This window comes from Lithobates pipiens, unplaced genomic scaffold, assembly GCF_037356315.1.
Source record: "Lithobates pipiens isolate NorthernLeopardFrog02 unplaced genomic scaffold, aLitPip1_a1.2 Scaffold_25, whole genome shotgun sequence".
Taxonomy (NCBI): Eukaryota; Metazoa; Chordata; class Amphibia; order Anura; family Ranidae; genus Lithobates; species Lithobates pipiens.
In genome coordinates this window covers 26,343,448-26,369,942 of record NW_027507787.1, presented here as the reverse complement: position 1 = coordinate 26,369,942, position 26,495 = coordinate 26,343,448, and the positions used below count along the sequence as shown (strand labels likewise).

At 41.5% G+C, this 26,495-nt stretch overlaps 1 protein-coding gene across 1 annotated transcript in view; it reads right to left on the bottom strand.

Moving 5' to 3' along the window:
• PTEN (phosphatase and tensin homolog) overlaps nt 1–26,495 on the bottom strand; it is a 123,511-nt gene that overhangs the window by 73,960 nt on the left and 23,056 nt on the right. The window contains exon 2 of the mRNA XM_077454166.1: nt 3,336–3,420. Within this exon, the coding sequence (XP_077310292.1) occupies nt 3,336–3,420 (85 nt within the window). The remainder of the gene's footprint in view (nt 1–3,335; nt 3,421–26,495) is intronic.

Sequence of the window (26,495 nt, the reverse complement as noted above, 5' to 3'; positions counted from 1 at the left end):
TAGGTTCGCCGCAGCTTTTTATAGCGCTAGGGACCCCCATATACTACCGCATAAAGCCCCCTGATTGCCCCCTAGTTAACCCTTTCACCAGTGATCACCATATAACTGTTACAGGTGACGCTGGTTGGTTAGTTATTTTTTTATAGTTTCAGGGCACCCGCCATTTATTACCTAATAAAGGTTTAACCCCCTGATCACCCGGCAGGTGTCATTTGTGACTAATAACTGTTAGGGCAGTTAGGGTTAGCCCCCTTTAGTTCTAAGGTACCCCCCTAACCCCCCCAATAAAGGTTTAACCCCGTGATCACCCCCCGTCGCCAGTGTCACTAAGGCTGGGTTCACATTGCAGCGGTTTATGAGAACGGATGTGATTCGCACCGCACTGCAGTGCAAATCACATCCGATCTCTGTGCGATTCGAGTTCAGCTATACAGATAGTATGGCTGAATTCGTGTCGCACCCGCCGCACCCGCCGCAAACTCGCACGGGACCCTTTTTTTGGTCCGCAGCAGAATCGGATCGCATGGGTGTTCACACCATGCGATCCAAGTTTGCAGATCGCACTGCGATATGCGAACTGATCTGGGGGTGTCATTAACATTTCACTGACACTCCCAGCAGTTCGCATAGGGCAGTGTGAACTGCCGCCGGGAGGCATGCGATGCGGGAACCCGCCGCGCATTCGTGGCGTTCCCGCATCGCTCCAGTGTGAACCCAGCCTAATAAGCGATCGTTTTTCTGATCGCTGTATTAGTGTCACAGGTGACGCTAGTTAGGCAGGTAGGTATTTAGGTTCGCCGCAGCTTTTTATAGCGCCAGGGACCCCCATATACTACCGCATAAAGCCCCCTGATTGCCCCCTAGTTAACCCTTTCACCAGTGATCACCATATAACTGTTACAGGTGACGCTGGTTGGTTAGTTATTTTTTTATAGTTTCAGGGCACCCGCCATTTATTACCTAGTCTCACTAGTGTACCCCTAAATTTAGGGGTGTCTACTTTCTAAAATGGGGTCATTTGGGGGGGGGGGGGTTTGTGCCATCTTGGCATTTTATGGCCTTCAAAACTGTAACGCCCTTAGAAAGCCTGAAGGCGGTGCTTGGTTTTTGGGGCCCCGTACGCGGCTAGGCTCCCAAAAAGTCCCACATATGTGGTATCCCCGTACTCAGGAGAAGCAGCAGAATTTATTTTGGGGTGTCATTTCACATATGCCCATGGCATGCGTGAGCAATATATCATTTAGTGACAACTTTGTGAAAAAAAAAAAAAGTTTGTAATTTTCCCGCAACTTGTGGCAAAATATAAAATATTCCATGGACTCAACATGCCTCTCAGCAAATAGCTTGGGGTGTCTACTTTCTAAAATGGGGTCATTTGTGGGGGTTTTGTGCCATCTTGGCATTTTATGGCCTTCAAAACTGTAATAGGTAGTGAGAAGTGAACTCAAAAAATTACGCCCTTAGAAAGCCTGAAGGCGGTGCTTGGTTTTCGGGGCCCCGTACGCGGCTAGGCTCCCAAAAAGTCCCACATATGTGGTATCCCCGTACTCAGGAGAAGCAGCAGAATTTATTTTGGGGTGTCATTTCACATATGCCCATGGCATGCATGAGCAATATATCATTTAGTGACAACTTTGTGAAAAAAAAAAAAAAAAAAAAAAAAGTTTGTAATTTTCCCGCAACTTGTGGCAAAATATAAAATATTCCATGGACTCAACATGCCTCTCAGCAAATAGCTTGGGGTGTCTACTTTCTAAAATGGGGTCATTTGTGGGGGTTTTGTGCCATCTTGGCATTTTATGGCCTTCAAAACTGTAATAGGTAGTGAGAAGTGAACTCAAAAAATTACGCCCTTAGAAAGCCTGAAGGCGGTGCTTGGTTTTCGGGGCCCCGTACGCGGCTAGGCTCCCAAAAAGTCCCACATATGTGGTATCCCCGTACTCAGGAGAAGCAGCAGAATTTATTTTGGGGTGTCATTTCACATATGCCCATGGCATGCATGAGCAATATATCATTTAGTGACAACTTTGTGAAAAAAAAAAAAAAAAAAAAAAAGTTTGTAATTTTCCCGCAACTTGTGGCAAAATATAAAATATTCCATGGACTCAACATGCCTCTCAGCAAATAGCTTGGGGTGTCTACTTTCTAAAATGGGGTCATTTGTGGGGGTTTTGTGCCATCTTGGCATTTTATGGCCTTCAAAACTGTAATAGGTAGTGAGGCGTGAAATCAAAAATTTACGCCCTTAGAAAGCCTGAAGGCGGTGCTTGGTTTTCGGGGCCCTGTACGCGGCTAGGCTCCCAAAAAGTCCCACATATGTGGTATCCCCGTACTCAGGAGAAGCAGCAGAATTTATTTTGGGGTGTCATTTCACATACGCCCATAGCATGTGTGAGCAATATATCATTTAGTGACAACTTTGTGTAAAAAAAAAAAAAAAATTTTTTTTTTGTCATTATTCAATCGCTTGAGGCAAAAAAATAAAATATTCAATGGGCTCAACATGCCTCTTATCAATTTCCTTAGGGGGTCTACTTTCCAAAATGGGGTCATTTGGGGGGGTTTTGTACTGCCCTGTCATTTTAGCACCTCAAGAAATGAGATAGGCAGTCGTAAACTAAAAGCTGCGTAAATTCCAGAAAACGTACCTTAGTTTGTAGATGTGACAACTTTTGCGCAAACCAATAAATATACAATTATTGACTTTTTTTTTACCAAAGACATGTGGCTGAATACATTTTGGCCTAAATGTATGACTAAAATTGAGTTTATTGGATTTTTCTAATAACAAAAAGTAGAAAATATCATTTTTTTTCAAAATTTGCGGTCTTTTTACGTTTATATCGCAAAAAATAAAAATCGCAGAGGCAATCAAATACCATCAAAAGAAAGCTCTATTTGTGGGAAGAAAAGGACGCAAATTTTGTTTGGGTACAACATTGCATGACCGCGCAATTACCAGTTAAAGCAGCGCAGTGCCAAATTGTAAAAAGACCTCTGGTCATTTACCAGCAAAATGGTCCGGTCTGAAAGTGGTTAAGGAGGCAAAGATGGAGTTCTTCTTTAAGACTCAAACTTGAGCTGAATGCAGAAATGGAATTTAAAAGCCACATTCAACTTTGTGGTCAATATGATGAGAAGGGAGCACCAACAAAACGTAGACATACCAACCCATAAAGGTTTATATACTTTTTCAGATATGACAATTGGGGAAAAAGGGTCAAACATGCCAGGCATTTTCCCCCTTTTAAACAACCTTTTGAAGAAAGCCTGACTGCTACAGACTCTCTAGAACCACACAATTTGCATGCATTTAGAAGTACAAAAACACTTACCTTACAACATCGTCTATATTGTTTCGGTATACACCTTCAAGTCTTTCTGCCGGAAATCCCATAGCAATTATATTTGGATAAATATCTAAAGAGTTCTGTCAAGGTAACTAAGAATGTTATAGCGGTTGGTAAAAGTAATAGTTTACAGCACATCAATTATGGACTGATATAATTAAAGAAAATGTGTACAAATTTTTTTTATCCATTTAACCATCCTACGCCAATCTATACCTGGAGGAGTGGGAACGTATGATAAACATGTCTGCATGCCACGATTGTATACTGCTTTGGTACAGATATAGAGACAATATTTTCCTGGTCTGGAATGGCTCTTCTGAGCTACCTCACTCCTTTCAGTCCATCGACGACAATCTTTTCAATTTACATTTCACTATGAATTATGACAGTGACTCCATCACTTTCCTTGATGTCCAGATACACAAGGACAGTGATGGTTTAATAACGAGTAGTCTCTTCCGTAAGCCTGCGGCGGATAATTGTATTCTACAAGCGCTTCCACCCGAGATCGTTACTTCAATACTTTATAGTTAGTACCTGAGGATCAGGCATAACTGTACAAAGGACGCTACCTTTAAAAATGAGGCAGATGCTAAAAAAAATAAAAAATAAATCAGACTTCTGGCACGGGGATATTCCCCACACGTTTAAAGGCCCTTTTCAAGCGAGTATGCGCCAATACACGTCACAATCTTTTATTTCACAAAAAAAAACTATCAAAAAATGCGGGTCCAATCAAGATCATTACTTGGTTTTCAAATCAACAAAGACATTAAAAGGATTGTGAACAAACATTGGCACATGCTCACCATCGATCCCATTTCAGGCTCTTTTGTCACCACTACTCCAGCATTCTCCAACAATCTAGTGTCTAGTGATATTAAAGTGGTTGTAAACCCTCCTTGCTAAGTTTTCCCAGATGTAATCATCAATAAGCACTGTGCTGTCAGTCCATTCAGCCACTGGGGGATGCCAGACCCTCTTTCACTCCGTTCTGACAATATGGATTGTGATATCTTCATCCATCTGGCTCAATGATGTGGCGGTTTTTGTTCCCCCCTCCCACTTTTCTGACGCATCTATCCCCATGGTAGGTATAGAACAGTCCACGTGCTGCTTCGTCTATGCTGCATTCTTCAAAAAGTGAGGATCTTGGCTCTGTATCCTTGGCTATCACTCACCCTGGCAAGATATTTGGTAAGCTTGTTTCGGATGTATACTTTTAGGTTGTTGGAAAAGCAGCAATGCTCATCCAACTCCTGAATTTCCTTCTAGACATTTTCTGCCTTGTATACTGATATCTATTTTTTAGAATGATCAAACCTCATCAGTACCACCTCATTGGTGCCCATCAGTGCAGCCATATCAGTGCCCATCATTGAAGAAAACGTGCTTATTAAAAAAAAAAAAATTGAGAAAAAACTTTTTTTTTTTTTTTTTCATTTGGTCTTTTATTTGTTGTGCAAAAAAAAAAATTGCAGAGGTGATAAAAAATACCACCAAAATAAAGTTCTATTTGTGGGAACAAAATTATAAAAATTCTGTTTGGGTACAGTGTAGCATGACCGCGCAATTGTCATTCAAAAAGCGACAGCGCTGAAAGCTGAAAATTGGTCTGGGCAGGAAGGTTTCTAAGTGCCTGGTATTGAAGTGGTTATTCAGCCACCATACCAACTCTGTACTGGCCTAGGGTCACATTTTGGTGCACTTTATCCTTCCCTTACCTTTCTCCAACCTGCATATTTCAAGCTCAGCATACCATCTATTTCAAAGTGAGGTAGGTTTGGATATTATCAATCCATTTTTTTCTGAATATATTCTGTTCCTTTTGACATCTGCCTTTTCCCTAAATATTGAGCTTTACGCTTTTAACCTATGTCTTCTATATGACTAATAGATTTGAACCATCTACATCAGGCATATGCAATTAGCGCACCTACAGCTGCTGCAGAACTACAAGTCCCATGAGGCATAGCAAGACCCTTACAGCCACAAGCATGACACCCAGAGGCATGATGGGACTTGTTTTGCAACAGCTGGAGGTCCACTAAATGCATATCCCTGATCTACATCCTAGCCACCCCCCTTTTCTTCTTTAGGTCGGGCCTCTTCTCCTCACTTTTGTTCCCCCCTTTGATATCCATTGCTGTCTGGCCGGTTGTGCTCCTGTCTTTTGGGACACCGTGGAGCTCAGCGCAGCTTCCTCTTCCTTGTGTTTTGTCTTTTATCCTTTAATTCACACTCAAGCTATTGGTTTCCACATAACTGGTCAGTAGATATGGTTTTTAATCTTAATCTTAAATCTATATATCAAGTGTTTGCCTGTAGATAAAGGAATTTTCTGTTTTTCAAACAGTTGTATGCATATATTCTGTACTTATTGGTATTTTTTGAATTGTAGATATCATGAATCTTCTTACCACTTTCTCCTGATGAAGAGGAATAAGACATCCTCAAAACGCGTAGAGTTTCACTCTGTACACTTGCACAAGAGCGATGTAAACTAAATGTTTATGATTGCGTGTGGTTATATTGTACTTGTAAACTTGAGATACAAATTATCTATATATTAATTCCTCTATTAGACATTTGTACCACTAAACTAAAATTTTACATATTTCTTGCTTGCATACGCATTTTTGGAGCGATCACCTCTTTAAAGTCCTGCTAGAGCAGTGATGGCGAACCTTGGCACCCCAGATGTTTTGGAACTACATTTCCCATGATGCTCCACTACACTGCAGAGTGCATGAGCATCATGGGAAATGTAGTTTCAAAACATCTGGGGTGCCAAGGTTCACCATCACTGTGCTAGAGGGTTCTTGTTTGCTATTCTTATACCATTATTAGGGATGTGATGATTTCTCCAATCTCCCCACTAGAATGAAACTAATCCACAAAAAAAAAATAATAATAATTGCTGCGAATGTCGTCCTGAGAATTCTTGATACCCTTCTCTGGATTTAATATTGTCAACAACGCTGACCCTAAATGAATATCAAGAATCCAACTGGTTACTTTTCCCATATTTCACCTATTATAAATCAGAATGCATCACAAAAGAAGCCAGACATACTTAATTCTTACAACCGAAAAAAATAAATAAATACACACCACAAATTAGCCCAATCGCCTGTGAACGTTATGGTCTGAGGGCGAAGCAATGCTCATTAAACGCGCCTATAGTCTTTATGACATGATTGCAGCAATTTTTTTCTTGCGTTTCTAAAGTGTTGAAAAAGCAGAGAATGCTTGTTAAATTCCCATGAAAGTATTTTTTTTTTTAGTGGAAATTACTTAAAGGGGAAGTGATATAGAGGAAATGATCAGCTTTGACGCATGTTTAGGTTGTCACGTGATAGGAATTTGAGAATTATCTGCAAAATAGATTAGCATACTTTTATCTTGCTTGGTAACTTGTTGCCAAATATTTTTTTTTTTTTTTGTATGCATGTCGCAATAGCTCAGGATACTTTTAATGGACATTTAATGGACAAGCTCATCTTTTAGAACAAGTTACATTTTCCACCCATATTAAATGTATCATGTTCCAGCTCCTGCTGCCCCAACCCCAATCCCCCCTAAGTGTGACAGCAGACAGAGGATCTTCTCCTCACACCCGCTGTCTGAATTCAAAAATTTTGCAGTTCTGCAAGCTCCACCCATGTCATTTATTCAAAGTTTCCTGACTGTAAATGAACCACAAGTACCTTCAGGCACCACAGCAGATAGTTTGCAGTTCTGAATGAACTTTGAAGGCCCAGATGAGCACCCTTGTTCATTCACAAGCCATGCAGTTTTCAAACTGACAGCCTGTATGGAGGTACGGACAAAGCTGCAAGGCTTGTCTGCAAAAGCTGGACACAGGACACTGATAACAGGTGCAATGCTTTCCCCGCTCCTGTAGGAAACAAAAACATTAAGGCCGGGTTCACACTTGTGCAACCCACATCCAAGTGACGACAGGAGAGTGTCACATCTTAGAGCGGCTGAGGAGCACACTGTAGAAGGGTCTTGTGCGTCTTTGGCTCTGTTTCAGGTCTGAATTCAGGCTAAAGCAGTATTAAATCCAAAGCAAAAATATGGCAGCTTACCACTTCCTAGATGTGATGGCTGCATTCATTTTCTTTTTTTCAGTGCCCAACTCCCATAAGCACCCCTATCAGTGCCAGACACCTTTCAGTGGCATCTATCATTGCCAACAATTTTCGGTTTCAGCCATCAGTCAGTGCTCATCAGTGCTGCATATCAGTGTCACCTAATCTGTATTGTGATCTGAAAACTGTCACATGACATTAAAAGAAAATTATCGGAAAGTACTTGGGAAAAAAAAAAAAAAAAGTAGCGGTAGTTTTACTCGATCTTAAAAAAAAAGTGGTATCGGGACAACCCTAGAAGCTGTCCTGCAAATGTAAATGTGCTAGTATCCCTTTAAATCTGTTTGCATAGCAATTTTCAAACTCAGCATATATCAAACCATGTCCTTTGGTATTAAATTTGCCTGCATATGCTCAATCTTTCATTAAAAAAAAAAAAATCTAGTGCTTACATAGCCAAGCGACTGCCTCCTTAATTAGTGTTCATCACTATGAGCTCCAATCATCCGCATGCATTAGGTATAATCGCCTCATCTGCTGTGCCCTCACCTGGGGGAGAAGACCAACCTCTATATGTGCTTTTTCCCCCTCTGGGGATGTGTTTTATGACGCTTCACTCCTCTGCTGGCAATCCTGAGATTAGAATCCTACTCTTGCAATTCTCTCCATATGCCCAAATCATAAAAAGAGAAAGCTGGACAATGTTTAACCACATCAGCCCCGGAAGGATTTACCCCCTTACTGACCAAAGCATTTTTTGCGATACAGCACTGTCACTTTAACTGCCAATTGCGTGGTCGTGCCACGCTGCACCCAAACAAAACGAAAAGTCAAATAGAGCTTTATTTTGATGGTATTTGATCACCTCTGTGGTTTTTATCTTTTGCGCTATAAAAAAAAAAAAAAAAAAGAATTTTGAAGGAAAAAAAGAAAACCCACACAATATTTTTAACTTTTTGCCATAATAAATATCCAAATATATAAAATCATATATAAAAAAAAATTTCTTCCTCAGTTTAGGCAGATGATGTGTGCTACATATTTTTCGTAAATAAAAAATTCATAAAGCGTATATTGGTTTGCGCAAAAGTTATAGCGTCTACAAAATGGGGGGTAGATTTATAGCATTTTATTTATTTTTGTTATATTAGTAATGGCGGCGATCTGTGCTATAAAAAAAGAAATGCAGATTACTGTGTAAATGACACTGGCAAGGTAGGGGTTAAACACTACGGGCAATCAAGGTGTTAAACGTGTTCCCTCAGTGTGTTCTAACTGTAGGGGGGGGGTGGGCTCACTAAAACACGACAGAGATCCCGGTCATGTTGCTAGGCCAGAACAGGGAAATGCCTCGTTTACATAGGCATCTCTCCATTCTGCCTCTACATGTCACGATCGCGAGAAACAGGCGGACAGACCCCAGGCATGTGCCCACTAGCCTGCGATTTAAAGGGGACGTACAAGTATGCTCATTTGCACAGCTGCGACATTGCGCTGGCGTATACCGTGCGCTGGACGGCAAGCAGTTAAACTGGTTGTTTTAAAAGATAAAGCACTATGTCCAGCTTTCTCTTTATGATTTGGATGTATGGAGAGAATTGTAAGAGGAGGAGGATTCTAATCTCAGGATTGCCAGCACAAATCATAAAGAGAAAGCGGTTTATTAACCACTTAAGGACAGAGCCTAGTTTTGAGATTTGGTGTTTACAAGTTAAAATCAGATTTTTTTTTTGCTAGAAAATTACTTAGAACCCCCAAACATTATATACATTTTTTTCTAACACCCTAGAGAATAAAATGGCAGCCATTGCAATACTTTGTCAAACTGTATTTCTGCAGCGGTCTTACAAGCGCACTTTTTTTGGAAAAAATCTGTTTTTTAATTAAAAACAGTAAGGTTAGCCCAATACTTTTTCATATTGGGAAATATGTTATGCCAAGTAGATTGATACCCAACATGTCATGCTTCAATATTGCGCCCGCTCGTGGAACGACGACAAACTTTTACCCTTAAAAATCTCCATAGGCGATGTTTAAAAAAAAATTTTTACAGGTTGCATGTTTCGCGTTACCGAGGTCTAGCACTAGAATTATTGTTCTCGCTCTAACGATCGCAGTGATACCTCACATGTGTGGTTTGAACAGCGTTTTCATATGTGGGCGCTGCTCACGTATACATTCACTTCTGCACTCAAGCTCGGCAGGATGGGGCACATTAACGTTTTATTTTCTTATTTTTAATTTTTACGCCTTTTTAAGAACAAAGTGTCACTTATTTTTATTACAAGGAATGTAAACATCCCTTGCAATAGAAAAAAAAAACATGACAGGACCTCTTAAATATTAGATCTGGGGTCAAAAAGACCTCAGATCTCATATTTACACTCAAATGCAAATTTAAAAAAACAAAGAATTCCTTTTAAGAGCTGGTGTCTCCAGCCCTTGCTGAACAAGTCACACACACACACACACACACACACACACACACACACACACACACACACACACACCAACGTGATAACAGTAGTTTGAGGGCCAGTTCACACCAGACACAGTTCCGTGCACTTTTTTTCTGCACCAAAAATGCATGCACAGTGTTTTCCATGTATTCCAATGGCTCTAGTTCACACCATGCAGTCAGTTTCCGGTGCAGAAACAGCCCGGACCTGACCGTTTTGGTGCAGAAAAAAAAGGAAACGCATAGGACTGCATCTGGTGTGAACTGGCCCTGAAAAAGTATGATGAAAAAGCAAGGCGGGTCCGGACCTACAGTATATAAAATTGTTTAAGATACCGTAATAACTGAAATAGAAAAGCCTGTACTGCGCCAGTGTGCTGCAGAGAGGAACCCTTGTTCCCTATGGGGAAGCAAAAAAAAGATATATATTTTCAGAGGTCTGACACGCAACCCGCTAAGTCAGAGTCCCCAATCAGCGGGAAGCAGGAGCTTTTTGGGCTACAGTGCTATATCAGCTGGGGGCGGTATGGCAATAAGACTTTATGGCTGACTGGATGAGGTAGTTTGTGACATCACCTGCTCACCTCCACATCTCAGCCATCAGAGGAAGCCTTGTAGTCATTCATAAAAATACAAGGCATCCTGTGAATGGTGAACAGCACTCAGCCCAACTCAATTTTGATCCATGAATGGGATAGGAAGTCCCTGTACTACTGCATGTAGTTGATGCTACACACACTTCATACAGCACTGACAGCAGCCGCATGTATCAGTAAAGGAAATTGTACCAGCTTGGCTTAAAGAACTATTTATTTAATTAGAAATGAAACAGCACCAATTTAAATGTAGATAAGTTGAAAAACAAACTTCCCAAAAAAGGCTCCATCCAAAAAGAAAAACAAATTGGAGTAGAGCTGGTCTTTAACCACTACAATACAGGGCACTTTCACCCCCTTCCTTCCCAGCCCAATTTTCAGCTATCAGCGCTCTAGCGCTTTCAGTGACAATTGCGCGGTCATGCTACACTGTACCCAAATGAAATTGTTATCATTTTGTTCGCACAAATAGAGCTTTATTTTGGTGTTATTTATTCACGACTCCGTTTTTTTTTTTTTTGCGATATAAGCGCAAAAATAGCGGAAATTTGGAAAAAAAACAATATTTTCTTTTTTCTATTTGAAAAGAAATCCAATAAAATCAAATTTTGTCATAAATTTAAGCCAAAATGTATTCTGCTACATGTTTTTGGTAAAAAAAATTCCGTTAAGTGTATAATAATTGGTTTGTGTGATCACGTACATATGTACGCAAATGATCATGTACATATGTGTGCAGATAATCATTGGGACATGTGATTTTAGTGGGACATATGTGGGGGACATGTTTTTATTATTAGGGACATGTGTTTTTATTATTTGGGGACATGTATGTTTTGGGGACATGTGTGGGGACTGTGTGGTGTGTTGTGTGTTGACACTACACTGATGATCAGTGAGTAAAAAGCTGTAAAAAGCAGCCCATACTCACTGATCATCAGCCGGCTGCAGCGTTCTGCTCTCCTCAGCGGTGACTTCCGTGTGAGGAGAGGAGAGCCGATTGCCTAGCAACCGGCTGTTTGTTTACATCACATGACGGCCGTGATTGGACACGGCCGTCATGTGATCAGGAGGGCCAATCACAGTACCCTCCTGCCGATCTGAGATGTGCCGTGTCCGGGTGACACGAGCACATCGGGATCGCGCCGCTGCGCGAGCGCGCGCGCGCGATCCCGCTATTCCTGAAGGACGTTCCTGAACGGCCTGTCAGGAATAGACGGCTCCCACCTGGCCGTATATATGCATTGGCCGGGTGGGAAGTGGTTAAATACATCAAGTAAAGTTTGTAACATTTGCAAGAGATCAAGTCAATAAAATAAGAAAAACGATATGGTGTCCAATAACACAGCTACATGATTACTTAGAAAAAGTATGGCACCGAGGAAGAGAAAACTGGTGTCTTGTCAGACTATTGGATGAGCATTACCAAAACAATGATCCAGCTGACATGATGAGAAATGACATTGAAAACCCTTGGAATTAATAGTAAATTAAAATACATTTCTACAGACCTGTTGCAAATAGCATTTTGTATTAATAAACTAAACATACAAATTTCCCTGGGATGTTAGGGGGAAAACAAAAAACCTTCAGGACAAGCATGGGCTGGCTGAATCCGCTGAGGGTAAGTACCACCGCCTTTCCTTCACCCAGGCAATCAATGCGCAGCATACAGCCTATCATCATGAATGACTTTGATCTGTTGTCCTCATGCATATGGTGGTGGCAAAAACAAAGAAAAAGTTCTGTTTATAGCATATGCAGTACTCATGTTTACGATGGGCATAAGATCAGCCATTCAATGTCAATGACAGGTTGTATGCTGCACCTGGGCAGAAGGAAGTCAGCTGCACTTACACTAAAGGGGCGCAGCCAGCCCACATACAAGAGGCCTAATGCAGTACAACATATCCCACATGGGAGAAAAGCAAACCGTTCTCTCCAGCCACACACATCCAACAAGCTAGAATGTTATGCTAGTCTTTGGTTACAGGTATGCGTGATGTTTTTGGTAAGCACAGTAGAGTATACCTGCGATAAAAAATGGATACGCGTAGTCGGTGTTGTCCACAATACATTAGCAGGAAGAAAATTTAGATCATGATTTGCATGTTTAACCACTTCCGGACCGGCCGCCGCAGTTTCACTGCGGGAGGTTGGCTCAGCCGGGCAAATAGACGTTACCTTACATTGGACGCGTGCGCTACTCCTCTAGGCGGCATCGCCAACCGGATTCGCTTCAGAACTGATCAGCCTCTAGGCCCGTGATTTCTGGCCTGGACCTGCTGATCGGTCCTGACAAATGAATCCGGACCTGCCTGTGTAAGTGTAAACACAGACGGGGAAGTGAGGTCATCTCCCTCTCTGGAATTTTTTTCCGTTCCAGAGAGAGGAGATCCAAAAGTGAGTTGTACCAACACTACACCGACACGTAGGTACATATTTCATCCCCCTCCCCCATGGTTTTCTCTGGCTCTCCTGTCCCACCAGTGAACCCGGGAATGCAGCCGGTGGTTCCACCAGCTGGCCATAGAGCCGATCGGAGACCAGAACGGCTCCAATCATCTCTATGGCCTAAGAAACTGTAGTCTATGAGCATTTCATTTCAAGTTTCGCTGGATATAAACAGCACCATTGGGAAAGCATTTTATCACACCGATCTTGGTGTGGTCAGATGCTTTTAGGGCAGAGGACAAATCTGAACACAAATTAAAAAAAATAAAATAAAATAAAAAAGCACAACCTGTACCTGTCACTTGCTATTGCTATCATAGGGGATATTTACATTTCCTGAGATGACAAAAAAAATAATATATATATATGAAAGGAAGAGTTTAAAAATAAACTAAAGCAAAACAAATAAAAAAGCACCCCTGTCCCCGTGTAATGGCAAACACAAGCGTCGGTCTCATGTCGTATGTAAAACAGCAATTGAACCATTGCATGTGAGACATCACTGCAAACATCAGATCGAGGGCAGTAATTTTAGCAGTAGACCTTCTCTGTAAATCTAAAGTGATAACCCATAAAGGCTTTTAAAAACCATATGTATTTTGACAATGCTGCATGTTTGTGCGCAATTTTAAAGCATGTCGTGTATGGCATCCATGTACTAGGCATAAGATCATCTCTTTTTATTTGAACAAACATTTGGGCAATATAGTGTGTTTTAGTGCACTAAAATTCAAAACTATTTCCCCCCAAAAAATTGCATTTGAAATAAAAAAAATTTTTTTTTTGATATATTATACACACACACACATATATATTTTTAGGAGTTCAAAGTAATTTTCTTGCAAAAAATATGTTTTTCATGTAAACAAAAAGCCTCAGAAGGTGCTTTGTCTTCAAGTGGTTAGAAGTGTGGGTGGTGTGTGACATAAGCGTCTAATGTTGTGCATATGATACCAGGACAGAGCAAAACCCCCCAAATAACCCCTTTTTGGAAAGTAGACACCCCAAGCTATTTTCTGACTGGCATGTCAAGTCCATGGAATATTTTATATTTTGACACAAGTTGCAGGAAAATTACAAACTTTTTTTTTTTTTTTCACAAAGTTGTCACTAAATGATATATTGTTCAAACATGACATGGTTATATGTGGAATTACATCCCAAAAAACATGCTGCTGTTCTCTTGAGTATGGGAATACCACATGTGAGACTTTTTGGGAGCCTAGCTGTGTACAGGACCCCAAAACCAAGCACTGCCTTCAGGCTTTCTAAAGGGAGTAAAATTGAGATTTTACTCCTCACTATCACAACTACTGAGGCCCTGAAATTTCCAGATAGAAAAGGAAAAAAAAAAAAACCTCCCCAAAGAGCACCATTTTGGAAAGTATTTTGCAGTTCTCATTTGTTTTTGGGGTAATTTGCGCAAACCAATATATACGCTTATTGATATTTTTACCAAAGACATATGGCTGAATACATTTTGGCCTAAAAGTAGGACTAAAATTTAGTTTATTGGATTATTTTTTATAACAAAAAGTAGAAAATATAATTTTTTATTCAAAAATTTTCAGCCTTTCCGTTCACATCACAAAAAATTAAAGTCACAGAGGCAAATCAAATATCATCAAAAGAAAGCTCTATTTGTGTGGGGGGAGGGGGGGGATGCAAATTTCGTCTGGGTACCAGTTAACCACTTAAGGACCGCCTCACGCCGATGTATGTCGGCAGAATGGCACAGCTGGGCACAAGTACGTACCTGTACATTGCTCTTTAAGTGCCCAGCTGTGGGTCGCGAGCGCGCCGCCGGTGACCCACAGCTGGGCACAAAACCTTGTGGACAGCCTTCCCAGAAGAGTTTAAGTTGATATAGCTGCAAAGGGTGGGCCAACTCAATATTGAACCCTACGGACTAAGACTGGGATGCCATTAAAGTTCATGTGCGTGTAAAGGTAGGCGTCCCAATATAGTGAATATAAAAATTGACTACATGTGGTAGAATGTTTTTGCTACACCCAATTTAATAGCAGTCAACATACGTTACAATTCAACTGCACAATTTCTTGAATATTTATCAACTATTAAAAACACGTGAATACAGAAAAAAAAAAAAAAACACGTTTAGTCTTTGCTCTAGATATCTGTCTCTGGCTCATCGGTCAGTAGGTAGAGAAAAAAAAGAAAGCTCTCCTCCTATAATAGCCAGGTAGTAAAAACCATGGAATGTTGACACTGGTAATTATTGCATAAGCATTAAACACTCGCACAAGCAGGTGCGATTACATTTCTTGTAGCGAGAACACTAGTTGCCTTTTGTGATCTTTTTTTAATGAACGCACCTGTGCGTCGTGCATATGCGTTTGTCATTGCAAATAAGCTCAAGAACTAAATTTTAGCCCTGAGCCAAGTGCATTTTCAAACGCATTGTTTGCTGCAATTTTTGCATGCTGAGCAGTAAAATCATACCACATCTGGAGTGCCATTAAGAATGAATGGCACCCCCAACCCACATCACAAGTTTTGCTGCAATTTAGAGCCTTAAAGATTCTGCTCATGATTACATTATGCCAAGTGAATGAGGCCTTAAGGATCGCAAACCTATGAGAATGTTGCAGTTTTGCTAATTGTCAGCCCAAACCCAACTTGATCCAATTTAAAAGTTACAGTAATGTTTTAGACAAATGGATTTTTGCATCAAGTACCAATAGCAGAATTACAAAAACAAAGCTATTGTACAGCACACTGAACACAGTTGCCGTATCTAAAAATATAGAAGGGTAAAAAGCAATAGTATGTAATATCTCAAAGAAAAAAGTAAAAAAATAATATCCATAATCCTGGAAATATTTCAGGAAGAATCAAAATGAATGCCTGTATTTCATTGCAAAGTACTGGGAGACGAGGGACAGTAACATTATTTGTTTCTTACCTGCTTATTAAAAGTTGAAATATTTTCAATGCTAACTTATTTTACGCAGACAACCAAGGGCACCCTCAAATACATCACTAACCCACAAAGAGAAAAACCTGTATAAAATTGATCTGACACTAAACCAGTAATGAACTTGTCAGGTTGTGCAGAGAGGAGTTGAAGTACAAGCACCAGGGATATAAAGCAGTGTCTGTTCTCAGTCATGGTGCAGACTTTCAGCAGTATCTCCTCTTTCAACAGTGAACACTTTGTGCTCGGGATACCACGGCTAGGCCAAGGAAAACGCCTTTGGTATTTTCAGCATAGGGAATATATTCATGGTGTCTGCCAAGCTCATTTCTGAAGTGACTGTACTTGAAAAAAAGCACTGTTATACTCTAAACTTCAAATCCTGAGGCAGGAAATAATCCTTTTTGGCTAGAAAACGCTTTTAGAAATGTTCTTCGAAGAATGCCTGTTTCACTCAGTAAGCAATGGAGAAAGCACTTGTGGATCACGCATTACTAGGGGGAGGAAAAAGAATTAAAGAGACCTGAACACAAAGAAAAATTAACTCCACATACTACAGTGGCTGAAGAGTTCTCGCATCCTTAACCCTTTCATGACTAAGCCTATTTTTGGAATTTGGTGTTTACAAGTTAAAATCCATATTTTCTACTAGAAAATTACTTGGAACCCCCAAACATTATATATATTTTTTTAACAGAGACTCTAGAGAATAAAACGGGGATTGTTGCAATATTTTATGTCACACGGTATTTGTGCAGCGGTGTTTTAAATGCAACTTTTTGGGAAAAGGTACACTTTCATGAATAAAAAAAAAAAAAAAAAACAGTAAAATGATCCCATTTTTTTTGCATAATGTGAAAGATAATGTTACGCCGAGTAAATAGATACCAAACATGTCACACTTTATAATTGCACGCACTTGTGGATTGACGACAAAGTACGGTACCTAAAAATCTCAATAGGCGACGCTTTAAACATTTTTTACGGTTACCAGGTTAGCGTTACAGAGGAGGTCTAGTGCTAGAATTATTGCTCTGACGATCGCGGCGATACCTCACATGTGTGATTTGAACACCGTTTACATACGCGGGCGCGACTTCCGTATGCGTTTTCTTTGCTTTGCGAGCTCGCGGGGACGGCGGGCGCTTTAAAAAATTTTTTTTTTTTTTTTTATTTATTTTATTTATTTTAAAATTACTAAATTGTTTAAAAAAAAAAAAAAAAAAAAAATTGATCGCTTTTATTGCTGTCACAAGGAATGTAAACATCCCTTGTGACATTAATAGGTGGTGACAGGTACTCTTTATGGAGGGATCGGGGGTCTAAAAGACCCCCCACCCCTCCTTTACACTTCAGTGTATTCAGATCGCCGAAAACGGCGATTCTGAATACCGGATATTTTTTTTAAAACCGGCGCCATTGGCAGCCGAGTAAACGGGAAGTGACGTCATGACGTCGCTTCCGTGTTTACTATGAGACTGGAACGAAGCCGATTACGGCTTCGTTCCAGTTCCTCCCCAGCGGCCGGAGGCATCGCAGCAAGAATCGGTGCTCCCGATCGAGCAGGAGCACCGGTAACAGCGGCGGGAGGCGGCAGGAGGGGGGGACGTCCCCTCCCGCTCCTCCGGCATAACAGCCGAGCGGCTTTTAGCCGCATCGGTTGTTATGGCTGGAAAGCCAATCGCCCGCTGAACAAAACGGTACCGGGATGATGCCTGCAGGTGCGGGCATCATCCCGGTATACCCCCCGGAAGCCGAGTACGCAGATCTGCGTACGCTCGGCGGGAAAGGGTTAACAGTCGGGCAAAGGGGTTCCATGAAATAACTTGAATTTTTTTTAGGCTTCACGATTGCAAGCCATAATGGTTTCACCAATGCAACTCATGATTTTTAACACTATACATACAACCAAGAGTTATTTCTTCAATATTTACAGGATAGATACACACAGCCTGCATTAACCAAACCAAACTGAAGAAGTGATGCGGAGGAGATGGTCACACACACACACCCATCTCTAGGGTTTACAGAGAATGGTCTGAAAACGAGACAATATCAGTTTTGTGGATGAAAATGCCTTGTTGATGTCAGAGGAGAATGGGCAGACTGGTTCAAGATAGAAAGGCAACAGTAGCTCAAATAACCATCTCTGAACACAAAAACACAGCGAACCTTGAAGCAGATGGGCTACAGAAGCAAAAGACCACACTGGGTGCCACTCCTCATCTAAGAACGGGAAACTGAGGTTACAATCCGCAAGGGCTCAGAATTGGAAAGATTGTAAAAACATTTCCTGACCTGATGAGTCAATTGCAGCAGCGACATTCAGATGGTAGGGTCAGAATTTGGTGTACACTTTACAAAGGCATGGATCCATCCTGCCTTGTATCAATGGTTCAGGTTGATGGTGGTGTGGGGGATATTTTCTTGGCACACTTTGGACCCCTCAGTACCAACTGAACATTCCTTTCAGCCTCTCAAGTTTTGGCTGCTCAATGACCAGGCCATTTTTTGCGATACAGCACTGCGTTGCTTTACCCAACAATTGCGCAGTCGTGCAACACTGTACCCAAACAAAATTGACGTCCTTTTTTCCCCACAAATAGAGCTTTCTTTTGGTGGCATTTGATCACCTCTGCGGCTTTTATTTTTTGCATTAAAAAACCTAGAGCGACAATTTTGAAAAAAAATCTTTTACTTTTTGCTATAATATACCACATTTTGTTTTTCAAAATAACAATTTTTTTCCTCAGTTTAGGCCAATCTGTATTCTTCTACATATTTTTGGTTAAAAATAAAAATAGCATTGAGCGTATATTGATTGGTTTGTGCAAAAGTTATAGGGTCTACAAAATAGAAAGATTTATGCCATTTTTTTCACTAGTAATGGCAGCGATCTGCGATTTTTATTGGGATTATGCATTTATTGTGATAATGCAGGGGAAAATTGGACCATTGACAATTATACAGTGATCAGTGCTATAAAAATGCACCACCGGGGTGATGGGACTGACTAGGGCAAGAGAGATCGGTTTTCATACTTAGTATGAACACACGATCTGTCTCCACTTCCGAAAGAACCAGGATCTGCATGTCACTAGCGATCGCAGGTGCCCGGCGGTCATCACCCGCCGGGCACGCGCATCCGCTCCGGGCGGATGTGTGGTCCTAGTGGCCAAAAGGCAAAGCGACGTAAGGTAATGTCGATTTGCCCAGCCAAGCCAACCTGGCACAGTAAAACTGCGGTGGCTGGTGTGGAAGTGGTTAAATGCCACAGCCCCAGTATTGTTGCTGACCATGTCCATCCCTTTATGACTTCAGTGTACCCATCTTCTGATGGCTACTTCCAGCAGGAAAATGCACCATGTCACAAAGCTCAAATCATCTCCAACTGGTTTCTTGAACATGAAAAAGTTCACTGTACTCCAAATCTCAGTCCAATAGAGCACCTTTGGGACGTGGTGGAATGGGAGATTCACATCATGGATGTGCAGCCAACAAATCTGCAGCAACTGTGTGATGCTATCCTGTCAATATGGACCAAAATCTGAGGAATGTTTCCAATACCTTGTTGAATCTATGCAAGGATACCCCTGAGGAAGAGAGAACAGCTAAAACACTTTGGTAGACTACCAACTCTGGTACTTATTAACTAATTGTTTTGGATTCTATTTCTGTATTGGATACAGTGTACTCTGTTAAAACTTTTTTTTTTTATTTATTGAAAAGGAAGAAGTAGTGAACGTGAAACTACTATAGCTATCTAGATCCTGGTCATTAACTGCAATGGCAGCTCAGTCAATAATATAGTGAGAGCCGGTTCACACTTGCAGCGCGACTGCCTCAGGCGACCTGCATCCGACAGCAGCGGCGACTTGCAAAACGACTTCTGTATAGAAGTCAATGCAAGTCGCCTCCAAAGTAGTACAGGAACCTTTTTCTAAGTCGGAGCGACTTGAGCCACTCCTTTTAGAATGGTTCCATTGTAAGTCGCCTGACGAGTCGCCCCTGTGTGAACTGGCTCTTAGTGGAAAAAAGTATTTGATCCCCTGCCGATTTTGTATGTTTGTCCACTGACAAACTTGGTGATTGAAGAAAAGGACACAACCCGAAAGCTCGTCCATGAAAAATGTGTTAGTGCAAACAAAAATAAAAAAAATGATGGATAGTAGTTTCCACTGACAAAGAAATGATCAGTCTATAATTACATTTTATCAGTGAGAGAGAACAAATATCCAGAAAAATGCATTTCAAAAAAGGTATAAATTAATTTGTATTTAAGGAGTCAAAGTATTTGACCTCTTCGCAAAACAGTACTTGGTGACAAAACCCTTGTTGGCGATCAGAGGTCAGATGTTTCTTGTAGTTGGCCACCAGGTTTGAAGATCCTCTCCAAGTTAAGGTTTTCGAGGCTGACGTTTGGTAACTCCACCCTTAAGCTCCCTTTAAATATTTTCTATGAGATTAAGGTCTGGAGACTGGCTATGCCATTTCAGGACCTTAAAGCATAGTTCCACCCAGTTTTTTTTTTTTTTTTGCATGTGCAATGCGTGCTGGACGCCCACAGTTGCCGGCGCCATGGAGAGGAGCGAGGTTTCGTGTGGGACAGGCGAGTGTCCGATTATTAAAAAAGTCAGCAGCTACACTTTTTTTTAACTGCTGACTTTTAAATGGGTGGAACTCCTCTTTAATGTGCTTCTTCTTGAGCCACTTTTTTGCCTTGGTCATATGTTTAGGGTCATGCTGGAATACCCATCCATGTCCCATTTTCAATGCTCTGGAAGAGGGAAGGAGGTTCTCACCCAAGATTTGAAGGTACATTGCCCACGTCCATTGCCCCTTTGATGTAGTGAAGTTGACCTGTCTCCTTAGCAGAAAAACACGCTCAAAGCATATGGTTTCCACCTCAATGTTTGACGGTGGGGACGGTGTGTTCTTGGGGGTCATAGGCAACATCCCTCCTCCTCTAAACACAGCAAATTGATGCCAAAGAGCTTGATTTTGGTCTCGTCTGACCAAAACACTTTCACCCAGCTCTCCTCTGAATCATTCAGATGTTGCATTAGCAAACTTCAGACGTGTCTGTTCTTTCTTGAGCAGGGGGACCTTGTAGGCGCTGCAGGATTTCAGTCCTTCACAGCATAGCATGTTACCGATTGTTTGCTTGGCAACTATGGTCCCAGCTGCCTTGAGATCATTGACAAGTTTCCCCTGTGTAGCTCTGGGCTGATTCCTTACCGTTCTCAATCATTGAAACTCCACAAAGGTGAGATCAAGCATGGAGCCCCATACCGAGGGAGACTGACAGTTATTTGGGGTTTCTTCCATGTGCGGCTAATCCCACCAACTGTTGTCACCCTCTCACAAAGCTGCTTGGCGATGGTCTTGTAGTCCATTCCAGCCTTGTGTAGGTCTACAATCTTCTCCCCCACATCCTTGGACAGATCTTTGGTCCTGGCCATGTTGGAGAGATTTGAATCTGAGATTAGGCGCACTCCCTTTATAAGTGCTCTTGATCTCAGCTCGTTTCCTATATAGAAGACAGCTGGGAGCCAGAAATCTTGGCGATTGATAGAGGATCAAATACTTCTTTCACTCATTAAAATGCAAATCAATTTATAACTTTTTGAAATGCATTTTTCTAGATATTTTTGTTATTCTGTCTCTCAATGTGAAAATCTATTAAAATTATACTTTGTCAGTGAGAAAACATATAAAATCAGCAGGGAATCAAATACTTTTTGCCTCACTGTACTCTCAATATGCTGGCAGTACCAAAGGAGTAGTACCAAACTGACCAGTCATACTGATCTCTTGTGCTGCTATGTACAAGAACAGTCAAGAAAACCCACAAAACTTGCTATAAACGTTATCTGCATTTAAAGGGTAAGTACTATTTCACTGAGCACATTTTAATTTTGTAGTGCTTACCGTTCGCCTAGGTTTACACTGCTCCATGCAAAACACTGCATGTGATTCACACAGGAAATCGCAGCACATGCCTGTGCACATCACATGTGAGGTCTGTGCGGTTTTGTAAGCCTCGAATTGCATCGTATCCACACCAAAATGGTGCCGCACCTGAATCACATCAACACATGCAACAGCTCACATGGACGCCAATCGATTGCCCAGCAGTGCAATGCCATGTGGGGAAACATAGTGAATCTTATGTGTTCCAATCATCCCATCAGTGTGAACCAGGGGTAAGGGTTTAATGCACCGTTAACATTTTGACACATTTGCTCCTCGACATTTTCGTTACTGTATTATTAAGCAGATAAGCCACTAGAGATGGTTTTTATTTGAGTCAGTCCATTGAGACAAGATAAAACACACCGATGTGCACTGTAATAAGTCAGCTGACTCATTGAACTGTAAAACACTACTACTGTACAGCACAGCAAGAAGGAACATGAGACAAACATGTAGTGATAAAATATGGCCTCCCCCTTGTAAATAAATTACACAAATGTCAAACTAAGGTTTTTACACACATTGATAAGATTTACATACATCCCTAAACCTGAATAGTCTGTTTCCTTTATGAAGAAAAGATTGCAATCAGGTATTTATTCAATCCTCAAAGTTATATTCCTGTATCACTTAAGCCCTGTGCACATAGGCAGAATATCGGGAGACATTTGCCAGTTGGGGGAAAAAAAAAAAAAAAAAAAACATTCTGCCCATGGGTCTGTCCAACAGAAGCCGACCATTCGGTGCTCCCTGGAATAATCTCAGTATAGCGGCTCTGACCGCTGTGGACAGTTTTTTTTTCTGCTTGGTTGTACCAAAAATATTATTTATATTATATATATATATATATATATATATATATATATATATATATATATATATATATATATATATATATATATATATATATATATATATATATATATAAAAAACCAGGCTCTACACTGGCCTTCCCTCTTCAGACTATTCTATACAATCAAATACAGAGATTTTTCTGGAATATTATATACTGCTGCAATATAAAAAGTACATTGCCTGACATAAGACACTTAGAAACTCCTTATAGTGACCTATTATATATATATATTCTATAGCTGCAAAACTTACTGTATACCATAATTAGCTTAGCAACACAAAATTAAAGGACTTAAAGGACTTCCAATGGAAACCTGACAGGTCACTAAAATTATTTAGTAAAGCATTTTCAAATATTACAACCCAACAAAGCCATCACATAAAAATTATCTAGGGTTCACATATGTGCGAATTGGATGCAGGTTTTTCTATACATCCGATTCACATGACATGAGAGGGTGACCGGATCTCAATAGAGCCAGCTTACACAGGTTCAGGCAGCTGCGGGGTTCACATTCCAAAAGGGTCCAGTGCGTGTTTGGGTCTGGTTCAGGTGCGAATACAGGCAAAAACTTGGACCCGATTGACACCTGAAATGGTGAACAGGAATGCACCTGACCCCATGCTTGGAAACGCAGCTGCATATGTGAACCCAGCATTAGCGTGGTTAAAATGCCAATTACCCAAACTACATTTTCAGAAACAATTCTATTAAAAATAACTGTTTTTACATTTAAAGGTCTAAACATTTCAGATGAATGTCAGAACAGAAGCCATTTAGGGCTCATGCACACAGGGTTTAAAAAAAGGCTGCAAAAAGCACCTCTATATTAGCCTGTGAGTCCATGTGTTTATAGGTATATTACATGGGAGTTTCCAGGCTGGAAAAAAAAAAAAAAAAAAAAAAAAAACCATCACCAGCACATTCAGGAGAAGAGCTTTTGGGCAGGGGAAAAAAAAAAAAAATACACTTAATGTGCCTAAACGCTGTTAAACATGTCTAACGCTTGAGTGTTCATTCATTCCAATGGGCAGAATTAACATTCTGGAATTCATAAACACTAAAACAATTGACAAGACTAAACATGTATGCAATGTGCAGCTTTAGGCTGGGTTCACACCGCTGCGGGGGGAGAACCGGATGTGATTCGCACAGCAAATCACATCCGATCTCCGTAGCGCTGCGAGTTCAGCCATACAGATAGTATGGCTGAACTCGCAGCGGTCCCGCAGCAAACTCGCACGGGACCCTTTTTTGGGTCCGCAACGGAATCGGATCGCATGGGGGTTCACACCATGCGATCCGATTCCTGTGCGAGTCGGCAGATCGCACTGCGATATGCCGACGGATCTGGGGGTGTCATTAACATAACATTGACACCCCCAGCCGTCCGCATAGGGCAGTGTGAACTGCCGGCGGGAGGTATGCGATGCGGGAAAACGCCGCGGATTCGCGGCGTTCCCGCATCGCAGCAATGTGAACCTAGCCTTAAGTTCGTTTTTAGGCTCTATGCACACTTCACTGGTTGTACGGTTTTGTTTGTATAGGCAGCTCAAGGTTATCCTATACACCCATGCACATTAGGACATTTAGAGGCAGAAAAAGAACCCTTCTGGTTAGCGTTTCATTGGAGCTTTCTAGCAGAAAACGCTAAACGCTGCTCAATTCACCTAAACGGAGTAAAACACTGAAAACAAGCGTGTTTTTTTTTCCTCTGCCCAGGGAACTGGCGTTTCCTGCCAGGCATAAAAGGCATTGCAGGAGAAATTCCAATGTCGTGTGCCCTTAAAGCAGAAATTAATTCATCAAAGTACATTTTTAAAAAGCTTCACCTTTGCCCTTCTAAACAGTGAATAAAAATCCAGACGAACAGAAGCCTCTATGGCATTCATCGGCAGACATGCAGCCTGAGCTGCCTGGCAGAATAACTATGCAAGAGCTAGCCAGTAATGTTTTCTGCCTAAATGGCTCAGGAATACAGTAACTGAACTTGATACAAACGTATCTTTCATCCAAGGTCTACATTTGGTTACTAAAAAGTAGAACTCAATATTTTTTCCCCCCCACTTTGGATACAGGGTTCACACAGGGGAGACCTCTGTCAGGCGACTTAGAAAAAAAGGTTCCTGTACTACTTTGGAGGGACTTCAGAGTGTTTTGCACTGACTTCTAGACAGAAGTCGTTTTGCAAGCCAAGCCGAAGTCGTGCTGTGCGGGGCGACTTTGAGGCGGCCCCTGTGTGAAGCGGGTCTAAGGGAGGGTTAGAACTCCTCTCAGGTGTTTTTTTGTCATCTGTCCCATGGTGGAGATAACCCTTCACTTCCTTCCCCATTGCCTCAACAGAAAGGTAGAGGAAATCCTTACAAAGTGAGGGAATCTTGGTTGTCTCCAGGACTAGTGTCCCCATTGGAAGATTTTGCTTGTACTTTTGTTCTGGTGACATGCCAAATTTGTTTATTTTTTTACGTTCACTTTGGATTATAAATGGTAAACTGACCAAACAGAGAGGAAACTCCCTAAGGGCCGGTTCACACAGGGGGCGACACGACTTGCCGTGCCGCGACCTGACAAGTCGCCCCCGTTCTGTACAATGGAACCGTTCTGAGAGGAGCGACTCAAGTCGCTCCGACTCAGAAAAAAGGTTCCTGTACTACTTTTGGGCGACCTCGGGGCGACTTGCATTGACTTCTATACAGAAGTCATTTGCAAGTCGCCGCTGAGGTCGCGGCAGGTCGCGGCGAGGCAAGTCGGTGTCGCCTCGCCTCGCCTGCAGTGTGAACCGGCCCTAACGGGGCACAGACACCAATAGAAACCTGACAGGTGTCCCAATTGCTCTGCACTCGGTTCAAAATTAAAATATACTTTATTGTGGATCTCTTTCTTGGTCGCTTTACACATCTAAAACGAATACATTTCCAACATATCAATACACAAACAGTTTTTTGTTTTTGCAGATAAACATCAGTCATCCCGTCTGCTATTATACAGGATTTATATAGTGCCAACAGTCTGCGCAGTGCTTTACAACGCAAGGCCAGACACTACAGTTTAGACAGAGGTCATGAATCTGCTGCATGAGCCATTATTTCCTCATGCCCAGCAATCATTCAACATTGTGCCACTGTTCAGACTGGGGCATCTTCTCATGTAGTTGCTGTCACACAGAATTGCATGGCAATGAAAATCACATTCTCTATGGTTTCATATTATTGCAGCACATTTTTTCAAAAGGGTCAGGTACTACTATGGTGGTTTCTGTGCGATTTTGGCCTAAGCGTTACAAGAATGCATTTTTGTGTATAAATCCATGACTAATGCGTCAAATCTATGTATAGTCGCACCACAAACACACAGAAAAACACATGCTGCAGCAGCACTAGTGTGAGCCTAGCCAAAAGGAGAGAAGCTGCAGCTGGGATCTTGGTCAAAACATTTGTGAAGGCAGCAAAGAACTACACAAGCACCAGGATGGTTAAATCTCAAAGTCACGGCATCTCTTGTCCAGGAATCGGATGCTGGCCCTGGATAGTGCCCGAAAGATAGTTTAGGTTGAATTTCATTGCATAACTATATTTGTCCAATTTGGACCAATGCACGTAGGGATCCCTCATACCCGAGCGATCCCTGTGCAAGCTGCAAATCCCTGCACTAGTCGCTGCTACTAGAGTTATAGCAGCAGTCTTTCAGGTCCAGTGCTAGGTGGGCTGCCCTTCTACATGGTAATCACAGGAGGTTCCTCGTTCAGCACTGTCACCATTCACAGAACA